Consider the following 24,534-nt stretch of genomic DNA (forward strand, 5'->3'; position numbering starts at 1 on the left):
ATTTAGCCATATGGTTTTGCGATCTACCCTTCAAGGGAACACCGGGACATATACTGCACCACTGACGTTGAGGCCCCTAAATCAACAAGTACTAGTCTGATATGTTAGAGTTACGCAGTTAATGTATATTTCTGTTTTTTATGGCACAACTGGTTTAAGAATTCGATCATAACAGTTTCTAGTCCGAGCAATTTACATTTATTTTTATTTTTTTTTTTATTAACATATTAGGTACATCTGCATTAGTGCAGCTACCCTAGACTATATGAAGTGGAGTACAGTGTGTCAAAACAGTGCGTGTATGTAACAATACAGTGTGTGTATGGCGACCCAAATTAGTTTAGAACTCTAGGGAATCTGCCAGCCACCTTTCGCCAATTAAGTGGGAGGTCACTTTTAGGCCAGACCCCTTTTTTAACACGACCAATAGGACTGACCACGACCAGCCTATGTCTCTCCCATACCCGAGACCATTCACCCTGCAAAGTTAAGTAAGACTAGCCCCAAGTATCTGGCCTCCAACCTCATATTGACAAACATTCTCTCTTATATAGATTATGAGAAGGCTCTAAGCCAATATAATGTAGATGAAAACACATAAGCTTCAGAGCTACAAGATCAAGCTAAAAGATCAAGCACTTCCAAGTGAAAAAAGTATGCATGTGGAGTCAATATAGGATAGGGCCTAGGTCATGAAGGTGCTGCCATAGTGATGGATGGGATTAAGCAGCCAAGTTCTGGTTGTGGTGTTTGTTTGAACCTACCATTGGCTGTCATGAGTAGGGCCTCAGTAGTAGTTGGGTTCGTGCTCGACTCGGAATCGCAAATCCCAAGATCAAATCCCAGATGGGACGGAAATGGTTGGGCACGTTTCCTTTCACAGAATGTTTCTGTTCACCTAGCCGTAAATTAGTATCTGGGAGTTTGTCAACTACTGTAAGGGTAGCATCCTGGGAAGGGTCAGTATTTCATACTTGGGGGGTGGGACCTCCATACCAACCTAACGTACAGTATATACGTACACAGGCTGCCTGTCCCCTGACAAAATTAAAATGAACTAATTACATCACTGAGATTCAAAGAGCCATTTAATATACTGTATTCATAGAAATAATGTTTTAGAATAAACAGTTTCTGAATGCAGTGACATTTCCTCTGGTGACTAAAAAATCTGAAAGGTCCTGTAGTGCAGACATTTTCCTCCCATAATATAAGAACCAGGTTTTCTACACGAGATAATGGACCATAAGCATTATTGGTAATGAGTAATAAGAATTTTATTTTGTATCCCCAAATACGGTTACATAATTTGTAATTTATTTTTCTCAATTACTGTAAATTATGATAAAAAATTATTGTTTTTAAAATTATGTATATTTAAAACATTTTAATCACATCAAGAAACAGTACAGTATAATTAGAATCTTTTCAATAGTTCCAACACTGCCCTCAAGGTATAGAAAGATAGAGTACAGATGCAACACTTCAAGAACTATTAGTGTCTGTGTTGTGTCCAGGCCCCAGACTAAAGTAAGTAATCTTGCTTCATGGATAACACCTTACAAAACTGAATGAAAAGTCATACTGGATGAATGTTAGCAAATAGCAATACATAATGGTGACCATAATTGTAATATGTGATGGTAATACTGTATACTTTATATATAAACCTATGAAACACTTATTAGAAAATTTGACGTAATAAGCTTGGAAGAATATTACCGAGACTTTAAGAATTGAATGGAATATTATTGAATAGAATCTATACAACAAAAATGTACATTAGCATTCCAGTATATAAAAATAATTAAAGAAAAATCATTGGTCCAATGTAAGAAGTTGCATATTAAACATTATGACATAATTTACAGATAAATACCAAGGTGAAAATACATATTATTTGAGATCAAATTTTGCCTGTGCTTCCGTATAGGCTAAGTTTGATACAGCACTTACAAGCAAAATATTATCTCTAATAAGATCTTAGTTTTCTCTACATAACTGTCAGAACTTTAAATTATGTTTAATAATATTGATAAATTATGATTTGCAAGTTGTTTACTCAGCAATGATTATTTTATCTTATTTTTTTTTTGCATCCTGGAAGCAAGAAAAGTACACTATGAAGAGCAATGATAAATGCAAAAGTGACTAAGGAAGGCGATGAAAGAAATGCTGTTTGTAGTAATAACTTGGGACTCTTGTGGAAATTACTAATTGTTATTACACAATATAACAAAAGTAAACAAAAATATATAAGCCTCACCAGAGATATAAGGCCAAGTAAAAAGCTTTCCGTTTAGAAAGCTGAGCTACTGCGTAACAGTACTGTATTTGATGTTGAGATTAACAGTGACTGAAAAAACCCAATATATTTAAATTGGGATACAGTGCTTAAATACAGTATACATAACAGTCACGATACAAAAACCTCATTTCATATTATCATTTTGCACCAATTTATTCAATGATGGTTGAGTAAGGAGAGACTGAAGACTTGACGTGACTGACGGACAATTACCGTGCCGCTCCAATAATTTTTCTTGTTCCCCCAATTCTTCACACTTTTGCAATGCTTCTTCAGTTGATTTTAGAGCCTGGTACAAAAAAATTGGTAAGACATTTCAAAAATGTTATATTATATATAAAAAATGTAAAAACTAAATATACTGAACACTAAACATTTATAAAGTGCCATATAGTCTTCCCAGCTTGCTGCCTAATTTTGATGATTATTTATGTTTGAAAATTGTGTTGAAAATTACACCAATGAAAACTGACAAGGTGGTGTGTGTGGACCTCAACAAGAGGTTCCAAGATGTCTACAAAACAGAATAAGAATGGAAACTAAGGAAAGGAGATGACAGATGGACAGAAGCAACATTAGGCAGAATTGTAGTGTTTAAAGAGCAAGCAAACAGACACCTGGAAGAATTAAATGAAAGAAAAGCAGTAGAGCCAGACCAGATATCACCATGGACACTGAAGGAGGCTACAGGAATTCTATTATCTCTTTTTAACTATGGCACCGTCAACTGGCAACTTCATACAAATCTAGAAAAATGTAAATGTAGTCCCGATAGTCAAGAAAGAGGAAAGACAGGAGGTGCTAAACTATACACCAGTCTCACCAATGTGCATACCCTGCAAAATAGTGGAAAAGTCATCAAGAAGAGAATAGTGAAGCAACTGGACTGTAATAAATTTTGTAATTGAAGGGCAACACTGTTCCAGAGGAAATGTCATACCAAATTTAGTTCTATGACTCTCCCTAAGACACAGAGATAGAAAGAAGGTTGAGAAGACTGCATTATTCTTGGATTTCCAAAAAGCTGTAGATATTTTAACACACAAAAGGCATGTGAATAATGAGAAGACAAGCTAGGATGACATCCATACCTCATGAGCATAAAACAAAAACTTGAAAATGTACAATAGTTTGCCACAACACTTATATCAGAACTGAGAGGAATAAGTTATGAAGTCGAGATGGAGCAGAGTCCTCGACCTCATAATCAGTACAGTACATAGAGGAATAGTACTGAGAGGAACTCAGTACTATTCCAAGTCTTGATGGACTTGGACAGTTTCTATAAACTGAAGAGGAAAATTGGACAAAAGAACATTATAAGAAACTGAAAATGAAATTGTCACAGAAATGTAAGAAAACACTGGTAGCCTATATAGGTGGACTGGAAGTGGAATGAACTGAAAGAAGAGGTCAGTGCAGCATGTTCTAGTTTAGGAAATCATACCTCACAGAGCTTGGGCATCAAGAGGTGTAAAACAGCACCAGATACAAAAGGCTTAGAGGCAAGGTCAGGGAAAAGCACTAAGCTATTATGGCAATCTAGCACTTAGAAAGGGTATGAGCATAAGATTTGGGATAGGACAGTGGAAAGTAATGGTGCTCAACCACTTGAACAGTCAGGGATTGAACTCTGACTTGCAAAAATTACTGTAAAGGTCATTGCTGTACTGTTCAGTCCCAGAGGTTGGACATGGCATAAAGAGCTAGCTATCACTCCCCATAGTCACTGATAGCTAAGCACTAATTGCTTAGAAAACTTTTACTACATACAGAATTTCAATTTGACTTTTATCCACAAACTTACGGTAAATTAAGTAACTACAACTTGCACCTTGGCATTCATTTACCATGGAAATCAGAATGATTAAACACAATATGAAAAGGTTTACAGTACCTGAATTAATTTAGCAAGCTTTCCAGTGGCATCATGAACAAGTGGGCCAGTATCTGGAAGCTCTAACTTTGTGCTGGAGGTTGTCCAAGGAGCAATGTACAGTGAGTAAACTCCCTGAAAGAGGCCTAGTTCCTTTGTGAAAGCTGGCACTTGTTTGTTCAAATCTGTGTGCAGGTCACTTTGCTGCTCTGCGAATGACTTCACTTTCCACTGCTGTAATGATGGGAAATTTATTTTTATACTAAAACATCAATAATTATATAAAATGCAGTACTATGAGAGAATTTCATTTTGTTAATCATGCTTGATCCAAAATTATTAACCAAAACATTTAAAGGAGAACTTTCTGTCTCTACAGCTGCTGTAATAGGCTGTTGTCAATTTCCATCACCTTTATCTCTTAATCTTCCATCTTTATCTCTGTACCATTTGCAAATGCAAGTAACTATGAACATTTTCACTTCAATTGAAGTGAATTCACGTTATTGTGATTTCTGTGTGTAATGAAGGAAGGGCGAAGAGATAGAACGGCCTATTGACATAGCTCGAGTGCATGGGAGAGTTGTGTAAAACTCTGGTTTGTCTCTCGGAGAGGCTGCAGGATCCAGTAAGTTCAGTAGAACTTCGGTTTCAACTTTTTTCCATGTCAGCGTCTGGAATGCTCACAGACGTAGGTTCGAATCCTCGTCACGGCCCTTGTGGATTTGTTTAACTTACCCTATATTTTTCACAATGTGTGAATCACATTTAATGCATAAATTACAAATTTTGCACCATTTATTCAACAATTGAAATATTTATCCCAAACTTGGCTAAACTGCCAGTAAATCAGATTTGTAAATAAAGTGTGACTGCTCATATACAAGACTTTCCCTCCACACTGTACTACTATAAAATGTGACGAAAGGAAAATACTGTTAACCTCTTCAATATTATTGTACTTCTTCAGCTGTTCAGCAAGTTGATCATGACTATCCTGCAGCAAATCACCCAGTGGAATATACTGTCCATACTTGCACCACGTTCGATACTTTTCCTGGAGGTCTCCTGGAATGAGACTCGTGCCTCCTCCCTGAAGGTATTGGAAAGAGCTGTCAGTATTGTGGGTGGAAATGGCAAGTGTAACGATGCAGTAGCCAATAGTAAATATTCATCAAGATGATGTGCCACTCAATATTGTAATAAATACAGTACCATTTATAGTAATTAAAAATATACGAGGCGAGAGAGAGAGAGAGAATAAGGTTATAAAAGAACATATCAGTGTACAAGATGTCAAGAACCAGTCTACGCACTATTGCACATGTCAAATGTGTTGCAGTGTTAGGTGATACATAATACTTTACATCATTATCATTAGTCAATCATTATAAGAAATTTATCTATAATAAATTGGCAGTCAAAATATTAATGAACACTGTCATGCCTCCTAAAATCACTGGTTAACACATTTTTTGTCACATAGGGCAAAGATATTGATTCTTTTTAAAAATTGTTGTGCTAAATTCAATTCTGTAATCAGAACTGTTTTATCATCCATAGTTTTTATGTGACTTTTTTGCATTTACAGTATTCGGTTACTGAATTTATAAGTATTTTATCAGTAATAATTTATAATATATTTTCTGTCACACAGAACATATATAGTGTCTCTTATGTAATTATTTACACTGAATTCAAATCTACAATCACAATTTATCTATAACCTATAATTTTTTTGTGACTGCAAATTGTTTTAATTATTCAGTCACTGAATTCACAGGTATTTTATCAATAATGGTTTACAATAAAGAACTTTCCTTTAATCACTGCTAAGTGAAGAAACAAATAAATGAGGTGATTTTTGCAGGTCTTCAAATAAGGGAGACAATACATAATAAAAAAAAAAATATGTTTATTCAGGTAAGGTACATACATACAAGTGATGTTACATTAATGGATTGATATATAGATAGAGCTAGTACATACAATGCCTAAAGCCACTATTACGCAATGCGTTTCGGGCAAAAGAAGATTAAGATAAAGATAAAAAGATTAAGAAGTTGAACTCTGCTGAAAAAAGGAACATCAACATGGACATCTTTCAAGAATGTTACTAAAAAATTTGGAGGAAATCAGACATAATATTGTTGTGATTTAGTGTGTGAACTATTGAGCTCATATAAATATTTGGCATATAAAATATCTAAAAATCCACTTCTTGGATTATCTTCCTTGATAATCTGGACACTATCAGCAATGAACATAGCGAGATATTTGACCAGGACATTTTGAGTATGGAAAAATGGTACCAGGGTACGTGGAGTTCTAATATGCTGGCCAACTACTGCTGAACACTCAAGAGGGATGTTCCTCAAGCAAAATACAGTATACCTAGAAGTCAAAAAATTATTCTTTACTAATTGTTTTATTGTTTGTAATATACATGTATGATATACAGTAGTAGTGCATATTAATGAAGAATGCTAAGCATCCTAAAATAAACATTAATGAACACTGTCATGCATCATAGAACAAATATTAATAAAGACTTCCATCCCTCCTAGAATTACAGTAGAAAGTAATAAAACACAAGTACATTACACTCAAATTTGCTCTGTGCACCAACCTTCAGTATTGGCTGCAGATGCGGAGAATAAGCCAATTGATCAAGAAGGGCATTCGAAGCTTGGGGTTCCACTCGCTTGTCATCAGCAAAGGCAGTAGACTCTTGCAAGTTCCGTACATTATCTAAACACCTTCGCCAAAACTTCAACTGAGCTGGTGCTGGTGCTGTTCCCTGTGTTAAAGACAATATCTCAGCTAATGTATATTCTTTCATGAACCCCAAGATGTTCCAAATATGGAATACCCCTGTACTACATTATAGTAGGACTCAAGCCTGGTTCCAGGGAGTGGAACCACTTAAATTATTCAACATCATGTGTAGTGCATGTGTGTGTGTAATAAATTAAGCTAATTACAGGATGAGAGCTAATCATGTGGTTTCTTGCCTCTTTATAATAATTGTCATAATGAGTAGTAGTCTGGAATATCAGGTTGTAATTCTTTCAGATCATTAAGTGACCACTGAATATGTATAATGAAAGCTTTTAACATCTTTCATCTAGCTATATTAGTTATCTTATACAAAATAAAATAACTAATGAAAAATATTCAAGTACTCTATTGTATATTATACTTGCCTGAATGACATCAGAATCTCCTGCCTTACAGATTCCCATGCATGAAAAGCACTGCAGTATTCCTGTGATCAAAATATGTTATACTTTATCATAACATAAAAAGCAATCAAAATTGTATCAATCTTCAACAAACAAAATTTGAAACAACTATTAACCCTTTCTACCTCGAGTGTCTTGGATCCATTACTACGGCTAAGAATACCATTAACACTGCTGTAACCCCATTTGTAAAATGAATATCATCTCATATAATAATAAACCTTAATAACAAATATAATCATATTTATATAATCTCATATAATCTCATATAATAATAAACCTTGGCATAGCATCATATGCTACAGTAATACAGAAAACAGCTACTGTAATTAGACTGTTTATATGCAGGATATATTTTGGTACTGTACAACAAAATAATGAATCACTTTTGTTGATGTAGACTCATCATCATTTAATATGATGCATTATTTTGGTGAAAAAGATATAAATTAAACTTTGAGTTGACTATGAAGAGCAAGATCTTACAGACTCCTGGTTCAAATTAAAAAATCATGTGTAGCATGCTGCTGTACTGACACGAACCAAATTATTGAAAATGATGACAAATAATTCTGGATTTAAATTCACAATCAACAATGCCTTACTCGGAGTGTGTACGTGCTGAGGGGCTGTGGCCAGCTCGGCTGCCTCAAGTGGAAACAGCTGAATCAGCGCCCACGTCAGGAGGCTTTGTCTGGGAGCCCCGGGTGTGACGAGCACCGAGTGAACCCAGCTCGGCTCCAGAGTCTCCAAACCATTGTATTTGAGGGCCTAGAACACAATGCGGTGTTAACAAAAACTATTGGATTTGTTACTATCTGCTGGTATTGTATTATGCAACAGTATAAAATATCTTTCATATACAAATACAAAAACAATTGACTAAATACTTAAGATACTGTACAGCCAAAAAAACTTGCAGGGAACAAGATGCGCAATTCTCAATTTTGATGGAAATTGTAAACAACCTAGCTTAATTAACCTAACTTAACCACACCTATCCTATCCTAACCTAACTCAACCTAATACTGCATTCAATCATCAAACATATAAGAGAGTTGGAAGTGATTGTCAATGATTTATACACACATACACTTTGAATTAAAATCTTAGTGTGTGTGTATATATTCAGTGACAGGTTATGTTAATACTAAGTATTAACTTTACACACGATGAGGCATCTATTTATGTAATGTATAAAGTTTCTGGGTAATATTTGACTTTGATAAATGCTGAGTACTCCCACTTGAACTGCCTAATTGGAGCAAACTCTTCTTGCTCCATCCAAAATTCCTTTGCATCCAGCATCAAGGACAACTATTTTGATGACAAACAATAATTAGGGAGTGTATGTTAGGCCTCCACCTCCAGCCGTGGGAGTGTAAATGAAGCACCCACCTCCAACTGGGCTATAACACAGGCGAGGTCAGCCTCCTCCAGCGGCGACAACATTGTTGTGTTTTGGAGCCGACCCGCCAGCCTCCCTCCGGACCCCAACTTGAGATGTGCCCATCTTGAGATCGGCGACGCCCATTATGGAATTAATGCATTTGTTTATTTATTTATTTATTTATTTATTTATGTATATACAAGAAGGTACATTGGGATTGTGAGGATACATAATATGGTAATTACAATCTTGTAAAGCCACTAGTACGCGCAGCGTTTAGGGCAGAAACGTCCATATTTTGTCCATATTCTGTGTTCATAGTTCCCGTTCTCTGGGACAGGAAGCCTTTATTTTGGCAAATCAAGGTCCCTCCGAGATCAAACTACTGTTCTTCCACAAGATGCAGCCCATATTAATTGCCTAATTCCCGGGTTACTGCTAAGTGAACAGACGCATCAAGTGAAAGGAAAGAAAAGTGCCCAACCGCTTCTGCCCTGCCTGGGCATCGAACCCGTGACCCTGGATTGTGAGCCAAGGACGTAGAGCTCCAGAGCCCATTTAATATTAAACTTTTATTATTAATCATTGTTTTAATTCATTTTTAAGTACTTACATGTGGGAACTTTAAAAGCAGATTTCTTATTTGTAGCTACCTACCACAGCTAAGTGGCCTAACCTGATTCTGGTAATTACTGTATCACACTATCTGGTGGATGTCAAATCTAAACCTGAATTTACCTGAGGGCCACCATCTCAGTAGTGGCCTCAACAAAGACAAGAAGCCGGTGGCTTGTCAAAGGTTCATTTGTCATTTGTCCAGATGATTTTATAAATTATTCCAAATAATAGTGCTTTCATGTCTTTAAGTTTACAGTCTCCGTGGTGTAGTGGTAAGACACTCGCCTGGTGTTCCACGAGCGCTATGTCATGGGTTCGTATCCTGGCCGGGGAGGATTTATTGGGCGCAATTCCTTAACTGTAGCCTCTGTTTAACGCAACAGTAAAATGTGTACTTGGATGAAAAAACGATTCTTCGCGGCGGGGGGTCGTATTCCAGGGACCTGCCCGAAACGCTACGCGTACTAGTGGCTGTACAAGAATGTAACAACTCTTGTATATATCTCAAAAAAAAAAAAAAAAAAGTGTATAATTTCTTTCATGTTGAACCTAATTGCTGAGTTTGACAATAGTCAAGGGTACCTAGGTCCAACTGAATTTCTTGTTGGAGGTCTGCAAACACACCTGCATGCTCAAATATACAAGTATAAGATAGAATTCAAACAAAGTAGATTCTAAACCCTTAGTTCAGTGTCACTGTCACATTATTCATAACTGTTGCCATGAAATTCTGTCTAATTTTGCAAGGGGTGGAGGAGGTTGGAAGTATTTAAAAGACAGAATTTGATTCATAAACCCCCATCTTAATTTTAGATTTACTGAAATTGGTACATAAGAATACCTTCATAAAGAGTAATAATGCCTTTGTAAATATTGCCTGGTAGGCTGTATATCAGCAATGGGCTCAATCCCAACATCCAAGGACAAACTGGACCTGTCAGTGTATTTATGTACAGTCTTAACCTATTCAACTACCTGCACAAAGGATGAACTATGCTAAAGTCCCTACAAGGAGCAAAATCTAGCTCTAAGAGCCCCACCTCACAGCTGCTGTACCTGGAGCACTTGAAGTTCTGTAATTCCTGACATTGAGTAGTCATACTTGCTCTTGAAAAAGATTGATAAAAAGATACATGTTCCATTTGTTTACAATATGCATAGTCCAGGTATCTTCTTACATCTAACCATTCATGTTTCACTTGGCAAGAATAAACTTTGCCCATTTCATCTATGCCCACCAGTATCTTATACGTGGTTACCTAATCCCATTTGATCCTTCTCTCTTCTAATGTCAATAGATTTAGTTATTTAAATGTGTTATCATTGTTCAGCTGTTTATTTCTGCCGCATGTCTTAGTAAATCACAGAATTTTCTCATATTTTCTTATGCTCCAAAGTGCAAATTCCTTGCTTCTATTTATTCCAAGACTGGCTTGACAAATGCTGTGTATAATTCTGTATATTGCTCTGAACAATTCCTTCCTTTGGTCTCCAAATTCTGTGTTGGAGTCTGTGCAGTAAACATCAATGAATCTTGTGCCAGCAATACTAGCTACCCACTACACATCAGTATACATTACAGAACTCACAAAAGTGCATTCTTCATAAAATATATACAAAATTAAATCTTTGAATGGTAGTATTAAGTTCAAGATGTGCTGTATATTATGTATATGAAAGTACTTGTACATGTGACCAAGACTCAAGTCTACTAGTCAAACCCTGATGGGTGAATATGCAAGCTTTTTGACGACTCAAGTGCTAATAGGAATATTTTAAGTGATAAATTATTTTGTATTTATTAGGAATTAATTATATACAACTTTATACATGAAACATATATTACAATAAGGCTGACAAGCTACAGGAATTTGGAAATTTAATTTCAGTTTAAATACAAGATAAAGATAATGCAGCACAATGTTACTAACAGTCTCTGATGTCATATTTGCAAGTTTCCAACCTCTCACACAGTACAACAATTCAATTATGATGGAATGAAACTGGTGCAATTTTTTTTTAGTTACATTAATTCATTATCATTACTTAAATTCCCACTATAATAGGGCAGGAAGGCATCAGGCCAAAGACAAAATGGGGAATATAATGAAAAGTTTAGATATTACAAAACAAAATTATAATGGATAAGTTGTAACACAGAATTTAAAAAAAGTAATCAATTATCAAAAGAAGGCCCCAAGCCAGGTACATCATAATGAAATGGTAGCAATTTTACCAAGGCCTTAATAAATTATCCTTACTTAATAAATAAGGATACAGTATTGTACATATCGTATTGCAATGAATTTTTTATATGCTTCTAAAAATCAATCATAACCAAAATATTGCTAAATTTAAAAGAATTAAAGCCTATGGGAAGTTCCACTTTAAGTAATATTATATACACAGTTTCAATGTACTGTACTGGCCACTCCAGATTCTATGCAGGTATTTGTTCTGTGAGCATCTTAAGTGTATTTAGCGAGCAGGTTGAGACCGTGGAGGTCATTACAGTATTGCATGTGTTTGAGAGTTTCCTCTACTATATAAACTGTATAACATTGTAGAAAAAGTAGCAATATATATATATATATATTGATTATTCAAATAGTAAGATTTGTTTTTTACCCAACATTCCTTCACTTGGCATGGCATTCTGTAAAGCTACACGAAAGTTGGAAAAGGGAACAAAAGTGTGATCTGGTGGTTTTAGGTCACCAGTTTGTGCAAGATGAAACAGTTCATCTAGCATTTGGTGTCGTGCAGGATGGTTAAGGTGTTCTTTGTTCCATCGTGTCATCCAAAAACCTCGAAGAGTGACATCAGTAAAGATTAAAGTTCCTACTGGCACAGTTACTGGCTGGAATAAAATATAAAATAAATTAATTCTTAAATATACATGTTCTGGTTATATCTTTGCTGTATATTGGGATTTAGAACATGGGTCATATATTGGAGGTGGTGAAGATATTCAATGTTATGTTGACCTTCAGAACACAACCCACCAATTACAGGTACTTTACATTCAGATCCTTAATTACTACAAGATGGATAGGAAAAACTAATTGTTACACCCTGCCCTGGGCACATAGTTCAGGAAAAACCGGGCAAACATGGAAAGAGACGTGCACACACTGGAAGAATTAGGCACACAGCCTAACCCTCTGTGATCACCACAAAATCCAAGGGCTGACAAAACAAAGGTTTGGCTGTCATTTTGTTTCCAAGGCTGTCATCAAAACCCAGAAGATCCAGGCTACCATTGATACAAGCTTACTCAAGGGGTGCACAAGATGAAAGCCCATGGGATCCCAACCAGCAGAAAAAGCCAACACCTGTGAAAAAAATTACAAATCCAGGCCAGTGCTGGACACCCTGTGAAACTACCCAAGAGAGCAAAAACAAGGACCTCCTTGGCAGCTGGAATCACTACATTTAGTAAGCAAAGCAAAGACACTCGGGGAGGCTACAGCCCTCCAGGCTGCTTGCAGCCCAACATCACCAAGGCCCAAAGCTATTGCCACAAAGGCAGAAGCTAACAGATACCACCATAGAGTGTAAGCTTATCCCAGCCCTTACATGGGTTGAGCAATAGCACCTACTCCTACCTACATGGGCAATAGCACCTACTCCTCATGAAGATGTCAAGATATATGCCTTGCAAACTCAACATACAAGGATACGAAGGGAGCCCAGAGGAGAGTGAACACTACCATTGGCCGATCCTCTGCAATACGCTATGACTCGATAGAAAAGGTTTGAAAAATTCCTGTGTCAGTGTGGAATGTTGACCTACCTTGACTACTACAGATCCTAACAACACTCCTTCAGTGTGTCCTATACTGGTTCTAGTGTTTATTTTATTGTTCTATTCTTCCATTTCCACATGATGTAAAAAAAGTTATCTTACCTACTCTAGACTTAGCAACTACTCAGACTGGTAATAGTTTAATCAGAAGGCATCACTATTTCAGCAAAACTGTTTAAATGCCAATTTATAACATTTGAAGAAAATAAGATGTCGAGTGACCAATACTAAATGTTGAAGATAATTTATATGCAGTAAAAAAAAAATACAGTATTGTCACCTGTCTAGACATGCCCCCATACGTGACCATGATGCCTTTAGGTGCCAGCTGCCTCAATAGTTCCGTTCCACTCCGACCACTCACACAGTTCAGCGCAAGACTTGGAGGTGGTAAGGCCTTTACTTCCTCGCTTTTCCTAACAACCAAAAACATTAAATTTTATTACAGCAATTCAATTTTCAAACTAGTAACATAATGAAAGTCAAAATGCAGCCAGTAAGTCACAATAATATGGCTGAAAATTAGAAATTCAACCCACACATCTGAAAATTTAATAGTGATGATATTTCAGTCTGTCATGAAGGCACTAAACTGCATAGAATCTTATCAAGGCACTACATGACTTGAAGGTATTCTAGGAAAGACTGAAACATTTATTAACATATGTAGACTGGATGTCGAAAGTCAAAATGTTTCTTACAATAATTTAAAACTAGGCCTAAGAATATTAATTCACCTTTTAACCGTTTCGATTGAATACAGTACTGTAAACATTGGCATTATGAAACAAATCCAACATTCAAATTAAAACAAATTGCTTTCCACATCCCATGCCACATCCTTCTGTGATATTTCATCCTACCTCAATTCATTCTCAGTCACAACCACAGTTGCTCCCAATTTAATGAGAAATTCTTTTAATTCGTTGATAGCTGGCCGGTCACGCACCACATTCACTGTCTTCACACCAAAGGCTGCAGCAATCTAGTGAAAAACAATAGATTAAAACAAAATCAAGAACTAAGTCATATGACTTAGCAGATAAATATTACATGACTTCAATGGAAATAATATACACACAGTCTAAAAATACTCTAAAAGCCTCCTTATGCTGGCACAACAATCTATGATAAAAGTGCTCATATAAAAATTCTCCTCTACCCCTCTCTGAATAAGAAAACATTTAGCGAGTTTGAGTGAATAAAGCCTCATTACACAAATAAAGATACCCTAACACAAGTCAAATATTCCACCTGCAATCAGTAACAGTGCAGTTAAAAATATATATTTAATGTTGGCAAGACAAAACATTTCTGTCTGAGACAGTACTGTACTTTGAATGCCCTGACCCAGAGCCCATGTGGTCCATCCAGGACTATCACCTGCCAAGCTCTTGTTGACCTTATTTCTCAACATTGAAAAGTATCTTTACAAATGGTCTCGTCAGGGAATTTGAGGGGAAGGGAGACAGGACAGGTGGTGGTTACTAGCATTGGAGATAGTGGCTGTGGCTCTACAGAAGCTATACCTCAACCATCCAACTGCTGTTTGACATCTGAGGTTTCATCTGAGGCACTCCAGTCTCAAGAGTGCCAGTCACATGACCCCCAATTCTCTTTCTTTGGCTGTGTTGTTTGAGAGAGTTTTTACACATGTTCTGTACATAGTATGTATTTAATTTTGATGCCTGTTTTTCCTCCAGTTAAAAATAGGGCCTTTAAAATTACTGCATGGAAACTTCCATATTTCTATTGGAAATGCTAAAGATTTTTTTTTTGAATACTGTACTGTAAGTGTTTGAAATTAAAAATAAATTATATAAGGAGTACAGTACATTTTGTTTTGGCCACTTTCATGACAACAAGGCCAATATGGCATAGCATGCCTCAGTCTATGCATACCTCATGCATATATTGTATAAAATGATAGCAGCAGCTCAAAATAAAATCCTGGAAAACCATAGGTCTAAATAAGAAAAGTTAAACATTATAGAAGTTTGGTGCTTCAGAATGGCCTATGCAAATTGCCATGGGAGAACAATTTGATCAAATAAAAGCAAAAGCTAATACTGTGATCTTCAATAACTTGACAGGTTACTGCTGGCTGTTGCCACCAGCAGCCTGAAGACTCAGATAGCCATCACAACCTGGCAGATCCAGCACTTCCTGCAAGAATCTAACTAACTTTACACAAATACGATGAACATTCTGAAAACCATAATGGCAATGATTCCAATCAGCTTGATTTTGGGAAAGTAGTCCATATTTGTACAATACTGTACAGTACCTGTATTACAGCCTGTCCAACAGCAGAATTAGCACCATTCTGAATTACTGTGTCACCACTCTTGAGAGAAACAAAGTCTTTCAGCATTCTGTATGCTGTCCCTGGATTGACAGCAATAGTAGCCGCTGTTGCAATATCAACATCTGAGGGAATCTGAAAAGTAATATCAATACATCATTATTAAACAAGGAAATTAAGAAATTCTCTTGCCCATTCACTGTGAATGTTTTGAAAAATTAAATAGTTCTACAGTTCAGTAATAAGCTAGAAAAAATACTTAAAAGAAAACTTTATAATAAGAATTTTTTGTTTTCATATTGTAAATGCATATAGCATTTTAAAGAATGTTTTGATAAACTGTTCCTATGCAAATTTAAAAATTAAATTAATTGCTAGACAGACACTATGAATTTACTCAAATCACTCACCAATGTTGTCACTATAATATACTGTACATACAAAATTCTGCATTTACCACTTTAAAATACAACATGAACGGAAAAATACAAGAGAATACTGCAAAGCTATGTGAAGTGATTGTAGGACAAATCTAAGTGTAGTACAAGTATTCAATAATGCGCATAATACAACTACAAGAGAAAAGAACTGATAAACTGAAGCTCTAAGCATCAATACTACTGTATTAGGAGTACTTAAGCTTGTATTTACAAAACAAGACAAAACTGTAAAATAATGAAAGAGTAATAAGCAGTTAATAGTAGGAAAGATTGCAACATTATATATCGGCAAAATCTTTGATATTACACTGTACGAAAGACTGGTTAGAAAGAAAAGACACGTGGTGCTGGAGAGGTAAGGGAAGTGGTTTATCTTAAATTGGGTAGGTGCATGGTTATTTTAAAGGAAATTATTTATACATAAATGGAGTTAAGTCTGTGAGTAAAACTGTTGCCAATGGAGTGCCCAAGGGATCTATCATGGAATTTATCATACAAATAAGACAGTTTAGATCCAGGATTGAAGAACAATATTAACATATTTGCAGGCACTAGAACAGGGAGTAAACCAACTCAAAAGAAGACTCAAAATTGCACTGACAAAATTAATTAAATAATTTTAGATTCAGAGAGGACCTCGGAGTATGCTGGTTTGAAAACAGTTATTGAATTATGGAACAAATTACCAGGTGCTAATAATAGACATTGGATAGCTGGATTATTTCAAGTGTTAGTTTTACAGTACATATATTGAGTTTAGTTAGATATATGTACAGTAAATAGGAGCTAACAACCATATGTTGTGTGCTATAACATATAACATATGATACAGTATATATATATCCATATATCTACCGCATCTACAGACTTGTTAAATAATTTTATCACAGTACAGTAATTAATTTTATCAGAACCAGGAATACTTAAAGTTCATGTCAAAGTTCCCCCAGGTCAAACTACTGACCTTCCCCAGGATGCAACCTCACAATAGTTGCCTAACCCCTTATTTACTGCTAGGTAAACAGACACATTAGGTAAAAGGATTATGCCCAACCATTTCTGTCTTGCCCAAGAAATAGAACCCGAAATCCCCAATTGTAAATTAAGAATGAAGCCAACTGTACTATGAAACCTAGATGACTTCTTGTTACACGTACCATCTGTCTTTCTGTATAAATATTTTATATCCTTCTTAAATCTGATTTGAATACAAATAACGTACATTGAGTGCCTCAATACTGGCACCTTTACTTGAGTACTATATATGAATCTAGAAAATACTGTATATAATATTCTAACCATCACTTTCAAGATAACGTCAAAGTAAAGGATTCATGTGATTTTAATTATGGATACAGTACTGTATTACCATATTATTAAGCCAGTACAGTACCTTGATCAGTTCACTTGGGCTAGCCAAAGCATGGGTGCACCATGTGCCAAAAGCATTAATCTTGGGAATGATACGATCTCCAGGTTGAAGTTCATTACCAATATTTTTGCCAACATCTAAAATCTCCCCGACGCCTTCATTGCCTGGCACACTAGGAAGCCGAGGCTTCACAGCATAAACTCCTTGAATGGTGTTAATATCTGCTGGGTTGACAGGTGCTGCTATCATTCGAATCAACACCTGTAAATAGTGTATTAAAAATTCATATTAATTTTGAATGAAAATTCTGCAAACAAAACATTGGCTTTAATTTGTGGTACAGGCAGCCCTTGAATGGTGCAGGGGTTATGCTCCTACAAAAAATCACAAGCAAATCAAACTTAAAGGTAAGACATGGTGAACTAGGGTTAGTCCACTATTTTTCAAATCTTTACTTGCCAAATTTTAACTGTACAGGACAGCACAGGCTATAGTGAACCCGTATGATCAATAATCATTTTCACTTCAAACATATACCACAAATAATCACCAAACATATACCACAAATAATCAATCAGACGTCCGCTCGGCGTCATACCCGGTCCGTCGTATTACCACAAGCTACACAAGCTTCAGAAAGCTTCCTGGCAATGCGTTAGTAATGAATAAATATGATATATTTACTCATTATAATGTTGTGCTGAATGTACAACACGAAAAAACAATTTTAATCTGAAAAAGTATCTTTTTATAAAGAAATTAGGCGAAAATAAAAAGCTGGTGACGCCAAATCAAGTCGACGATCCAAGCGTCGGTTAGGTTAGGTTTGGTTTGGTTAAGTTAGGTTAGGTTAAGTTAGGTTAGGTTAGGTTAGGTTAGGTTAGGATAGGTTAGGTTAGGTCAGCCTAACCTAACATATCATATTTATTCATTACTAACGTATTGCCAGGAAGCTTTCTGAAGCTTGTGGTAGCTTGTGGTAATTAGACGGACCCGTCATACCTGATCGTCCTGCAGCTTGGGAAGGACCGTCTTGGTTTGCACAATAACCTTTTCGGGGTCACCATACTCCTCGTACACAAGCGACGTCCCAACCCCAGAAAACTGTCTAAATCTCTGAATGTCATTTGCAAATACATTAGTTCTAGGATAAAGAGCAAAGCGTCGCAGTGCTGGTCTGCCCAACATTGCCGCTACATGTGATGATCGCTTCTGGCGTTATTGGTGGTGTAGGCGCCCTTGGCCCTCTTTCCTCTGAAACAATCCCCGATATGCAAATATTTCTAAATTACATATTTTCAATTTATTGCTATAAGTGATAATCGATGTCTACAACATTTATTTATACGAAGATTATACTTATTTGTTTATGTTTAACGTAAGTAAGTAAGTAATTATCAAAAGAAGGCGTCAAGCCAGGGAGACTATGTGGCCATCATGTTTAACGTAGAATATCAGTGTTACTATACCGCCTCAATATTTGCGTCTTGATATGTATTATTATTATTATTATTTATATATACAAGAGTTTTTACATTCTTGTAAAGCCGCTAGCACGCATAGCGTTTCGGGCAGTATTTCGCGCTCCCGGCAAACGAAAAAAACTCCCTTTGTGCGCACCGCGTTTCGGGCGCTCAAGCGGCAACACCGAAAAATGTATTCTCTTTTCACTGTCCTGGCACTAATTGTCGGTGTACGTATTACATTTTTGTAGCAATGTGTTCGCAATAGAATTTTCTATAAGAACATACGTATAAAATGTCACCAAAGCATAAGCTAGACCAGCACCAAATAAAGAACTACGTAGATCACTAGCCGAGAGCGCTAAACAGCGACAAAATGTTTCTACTCTTTTCAGGGTTGTCAACTCCACACTTGTCCTACAGCGTTAAAATTAGTATCACTGTGCTCGCCATAAAATTCCCTACACAGGCATATGCATATAAATGTAGAATCATGGTCGCGGCCCACCTGCAAGTGTGGGAAGTGGCCAGTGTTACCTGGTACTGCACACCCGCCAACACCTCTGCGAAATCATGCTTGGAAAGTGTATACTCTTTTCACTGTCCTGACTTTAATTTTCGATGTACATATTTCAATTCTGTAGCAATGTGTTCGCAATAAAATGTTCTAGAAGAACATACGTATAAAAGTTCAACACAGCATAAATTAAAACGGCACCAAATAAAAAACTATGTTGATCGATATCCGTACGCGCCAAAAACCGACGAAATGTTTTTACTATTTTCATGTTTGTCAAGTTTAGACTAGTTGTACACCGTTTTTATTTGTAGGACAATGATCGCAATAAAATTCCCTACACAGACATATGCATATGAAATAAAAATACTGGACAAGCCCTGCCTGTAGCAACGCCCCAAGTCACCCCACTGCAACCCGTTAGCCACACCCAGAGCAACACCCGAAAAATACTTCATGAAGTTTCCCGTTTACTCATAGAATTTTGTGATATATTGTCCATTCTGGTATGAAAAAAGTCGCAAAATAATGGTCTACAAAACGTATAAAATATAATATCTTATTGATGAAAAATTATTCATAATATGTGTACTTACCAAGGGGATGATGATGGTAGAACAATAAGTTGAGAATTTTTTATCCACTCCACCTCCTTCAGGTCAACTGTCCTGAAGTTGCTCAACAGATGTTTCGTAGGTGGAGTGAAGCTGTTGCGGGTGGTTACTTCTTGTCCACCCAATATACCCTTTTCCGGTGGTATCTAGTGTAGCAAGGTACAACACACAGTCCCACATCACACGTTTTGCATCCGTAGCTAGTGTCCCTCCTTATGCCAGACATGGAGCAAACACGGCACTTTAGACGTTTTGGCAGGTTGACAATTTCGTGTGTCAACTTGTAGTTGAGACGATGTTCAGAATCCACAATACGTCGGTTTCTTTTATGAGGAGTAGGACGACTTGTGTCTGAGTCTTCTGTCAGATCCGCCAGGTCAAGGGGTTCTGTTCTGTGCCAGACATCTCGTGTTCTGAAGTTGGTGAGGACGCGTGGCCTTGAGGTGTTGAAGTGAAAAGAGACCTCACACCAGATGGTCCGGGTGTTGACACGGCGGCATCAGCAGGATGACCTACGATAGCATCTATGTCTGCAGCATGCGGTATGGTTGTAGTTGTTGCAGGCCATTCCTCAGCTTTCCACTTCAGTAGGGACCAAATTGCCACCTCGTGAAACTAGCAATGTAAGCTTCTTGCTATCACTTGTGTGGTTCCTATGCAAAGCAAATACATTATGCAAAGCCATTTGTGTAAAATAAAACGTGATCTTCTTCGTCCATTTGTGAGTTTTTCTTGCGAACTCGTAATACTTGATCATTTGATCGAAGTGATCAACACCTTTCACGAAGCGATTATAATCACTAATTGCTTTCGGTTTGTTCACTTTTACCAGTTCGATTCCAGTTGTTTCGTCACGTTTCCGAATGCGTTTCCTTCGCTGCACTTCATTAGTGTCTGCATTGTGCAAGTTGGTGATGAGTGAGACAACGCGCTTGTCTTTCCATAGTATAACAAATGTGTTATCTTTGCGCCGGTACAGGGTGGTATCCAATGAAAGTTTACCCTTTGCCTGCTGTTGCAGTTCCTTTGGTGCGCCACGTTGCAGTCCAAGTGTGCCACGACACTGCTGTACCCAGGACTACTAAATAAATATGAAACTCACTAAAACACTGTTGGAAAAAATCTAAGCAACAATGGGAATCTTTGACAAGCCGCCGGTTTCGTGTCTCCGTCGAGCCTACCACCAAAGTGGCCAAGTCCAGGCGGGACCAAAGAGCCGAAGCTCAACCCCCGCAAGCACAACAGGGTGAGTGCTACCCAGTGGGTATAATATTCAAGAGAGGTGTTGTTGTTTATTGAGGGGGATTCAAGAGAGGTGTCTATTCGACGCTGAATCAACGATATGAACGTTAATTACCTTACCTACCTTACCCCTCTAGTGTCAACCCATGTCTGTTTTCTTAAACAACGCTGTTTGTCGACCTAATTGTATTTGTGCTGCTTTTTCAGCCATGTTTCCCCCTTTTTTATCTTTATTTGTTCTCAACACATTTTATTCTTTATACTCAATTAGCATTAAGTTTTTAGTCATTAATGTTTTTCCTGCCCGAAACGCTTTGCGTAATAGTGGCTTTAGGCATTGTATGTACTAGCTCTATCTATAAATCGATCAATTTATGTAAAATCTCTTGTATGTATGTACCTTACCTGAATAAACATTTTAATTTTTTTTTAATTCAATGTTAAATTATCACTGATGTTAGTTCAGCGTTGAATTGACGTTACTCTTGTATATTTTGCCAACGGGGTAGTATTTCCCATAAATGTTTGTATATACATTAATTATCATCCTTTAGTCGTTCGTTTTGTGGATATCGATATCTATGGCAGGTAGCTGAAGGTAATGAATCCCCCAATAGTGAGCATTCCAATTGTAAATTATGTGAACACGAGCTAGGACATACTCTCCAACACTATATCTGTGATTGCCTTGTTATAAGTGATTCCAGACCAAATGGTATGAGGTACTTTGTGCCCTGTCATTACTTCATATACTCACGAATATTGGAAGATATTCTTGTGCTGTGCCAAGATTGTGCTACTGGAGGCTGACTTACATTTCATGTTCTCTCCAGATTCCATGTATGATGAACTATCCTGTGAGATGGGGATTGTTGCTGTTGTTTTAGAGTCAGCTACTCGGAACAAAAAGTTCCAAGCAGCACGGGCTATGGTGAGCTCGTAGTGAACTTACCTGGCACAGGAGAGATGGGTGCGGTGAGATGGGGATATTAGATGAACTTATAGTTAGTTTTTTATCTACAAAGTGTAATCTTTTGTAACGGTTCTATTGTTACGTAAAGTATGGTGACAATAAACACAGACACTAAGATACTATATATATATTTGGTCTAATATACAGAAGTACACAGGTGATACTTTGGTGGGAGTTGAGCGCACTGAGCGTCGGTACTTACAGTATCTCGCAAGTGTCTGCTCTAGACCACACTTGAAAGTAGACTCTCGTTAATGTTTGCTATTCTGCTGCTTATATGCTCGGGCAACACCTCACCGTGTTGCCCGGGCAACGCCTCACCTCATTCATCTCCAAAGGTTGACAGGAATATTAACAATGCATTTGGAGCGAGTATATTATTGGGATAATCTACTCGCTACAGAACTCCCCCTCCCAGGGGATGAAAGGAAAAATACTTGATCAAGGAACTTAGCTGGTCGGTGAATTGTACGACATGCTCGCGTTACATAACCATCAAAGTTAACTTCCTCCTCTTCGCTGATGTCATCTAACTGGGGTCGTAAGGTGGGAGGTCGCACAGGATCGTCCGTCGTCGGAGGCGTTGAGACGCAGCCTGGAGCAGAGCAGAGAGCTGAGTGAGGCCGGAGTCGTGGAGCTCTATGTGGGAGAGCGTGGCGGCTCGATTGAGAATTGTGAGTGTCTAAACTCGGGGAGCGAGAGCGTGGCGGCTCGATGCGGTCGTAGTCTGCTGTCTGCTCTGTGTCGAAGCTGTAGCGTCTTGGGTTGATTAGGACTGTACACGCCGAGTACTACATTGTTGACTGTGGAAATTGTAGTCTGGTACCAAAAGATGTAGGCAGTGTGTGGACAAGCTCGGTGTAGCAGGAGAGAAGAATGTGCATAATTGTTGCGTCCTTGGGTCGCTGGTGGAGCATTTAGATCCAGTGCGGATGGGCTCGGGCACCAGGACATTAGGAGGTAATGTAGGCACGTAGTTATTACAACGAGGTAATCACATCTAGAGCTGAATTGTCCTGAACGCGACGAAGTGTCGGAAACGCAAGCTGTAAGTCCTGTACTGCGCAAAGGGCTTGAGTCGGCCGAGTATCAAAATGCAGTGAACGTGTAGATGAATCTGATGACAGAGCAGCTGTTGTGGGCGTAGGACAAGCAGTGCCCTGGCAGCGACGGAGAGTCGGCAGGACAAGCTGTAGATCCAACATGATGTAATCATTGATGAGGCTGTCAGATGAGTGAGTAACGATCGTGGAGCAGCAAGCCGTAGTAGATGAAAATGCAGAGATGGACGGGATGAAAATCATAGCTGTGGCGAGGGTGTTGGCAGTGTTCCATCACAGCAAACAGTAGCAGTAGAGGTCCAGTGAGAGTCCATCGTGGCTGGGTATCGTCGAAACTCTCTGGGGTCACCAATGTAACGGTTCTATTGTTACGTAAAGTATGGTGACAATAAACACAGACACTAAGATACTATATATATATTTGGTCTAATATACAGAAGTACACAGGTGATACTTTGGTGGGAGTTGAGCGCACTGAGCGTCGGTACAGTATCTCGCAAGTGTCTGCTCTAGACCACACTTGAAAGTAGACTCTCGTTAATGTTTGCTATTCTGCTGCTTATATGCTCGGGCAACACCTCACCGTGTTGCCCGGGCAACGCCTCACCTCATTCATCTCCAAAGGTTGACAGGAATATTAACAATGCATTTGGAGCGAGTATATTATTTTTTTTTTTTTTTTTTTTTTTTTGAGATATATACAAGAGTTGTTACATTCTTGTACAGCCACTAGTACGCGTAGCGTTTCGGGCAAGTCCTTAATCCTATGGTCCCTGGAATACGATCCCCGCCGCGAAGAATCGTTTTTTCATCCAAGTACACATTTTACTGTTGCGTTAATTATTGGGATAATTGATTATCCCAATCATTGGCGTTGGCGTTGATTATTGGGATAATCTACTCGCTACACTTTCATATAGAATATTGACTTTCATGCCCGAAACGCTTTGCGTAATAGTGGCTTTAGGCATTGTATGTACTAGCTCTACCTATAAGTCAAACAATCCTTGTAAATATTTATTGTATGTATGTACCTTACCTAAATAAAATTGTATTGTATTGTAATAGGGTAGCAGCCCATTGTTGTGTATACCTAAGCTTATTAATAATAATAGTAATCATTTAAACAGTCTCCGTGGTGTAGTGGTAAGACACTCGCCTGGCGTTCCGCGAGCGCTATGTCATGGGTTCGTATCCTGGCCGGGGAGGATTTACTGGGCGCAATTCCTTAACTGTAGCCTCTGTTTAACGCAACAGTAAAATGTGTACTTGGATGAAAAAATGATTCTTCGCGGCAGGGGA

At 37.7% G+C, this 24,534-nt stretch overlaps 2 protein-coding genes across 2 annotated transcripts; both read right to left on the reverse strand.

Moving 5' to 3' along the window:
• Nucleotides 1–1,374: 1,374 nt before the first annotated feature.
• LOC123775144 (uncharacterized) lies at nucleotides 1,375–8,972 on the reverse strand. Its single transcript, XM_045770063.2, has 7 exons — nucleotides 8,828–8,972; nucleotides 8,035–8,200; nucleotides 7,391–7,452; nucleotides 6,814–6,984; nucleotides 5,128–5,277; nucleotides 4,206–4,418; nucleotides 1,375–2,597 (listed from the first exon to the last, which is right to left on the reverse strand). Exons 1-7 carry the CDS (start codon nucleotides 8,879–8,881, stop codon nucleotides 2,433–2,435), a joined length of 981 nt encoding a protein of 326 aa, XP_045626019.1. The 5' UTR covers nucleotides 8,882–8,972; the 3' UTR covers nucleotides 1,375–2,432.
• A 2,248-nt stretch (nucleotides 8,973–11,220) lies between these two features.
• Nucleotides 11,221–18,591, reverse strand: LOC123775137 (enoyl-[acyl-carrier-protein] reductase, mitochondrial). The gene is made up of 6 exons (XM_045770049.2): nucleotides 18,365–18,591; nucleotides 17,384–17,623; nucleotides 15,533–15,685; nucleotides 14,109–14,230; nucleotides 13,526–13,661; nucleotides 11,221–12,297 (listed from the first exon to the last, which is right to left on the reverse strand). Exons 1-6 carry the CDS (start codon nucleotides 18,548–18,550, stop codon nucleotides 12,037–12,039), a joined length of 1,098 nt encoding a protein of 365 aa, XP_045626005.1. The 5' UTR covers nucleotides 18,551–18,591; the 3' UTR covers nucleotides 11,221–12,036.
• Between the last annotated feature and the right edge of the window lie 5,943 nt (nucleotides 18,592–24,534).

Source organism: Procambarus clarkii, chromosome 10 (assembly GCF_040958095.1).
Source record: "Procambarus clarkii isolate CNS0578487 chromosome 10, FALCON_Pclarkii_2.0, whole genome shotgun sequence".
Classification (NCBI taxonomy): domain Eukaryota; kingdom Metazoa; phylum Arthropoda; class Malacostraca; order Decapoda; family Cambaridae; genus Procambarus; species Procambarus clarkii.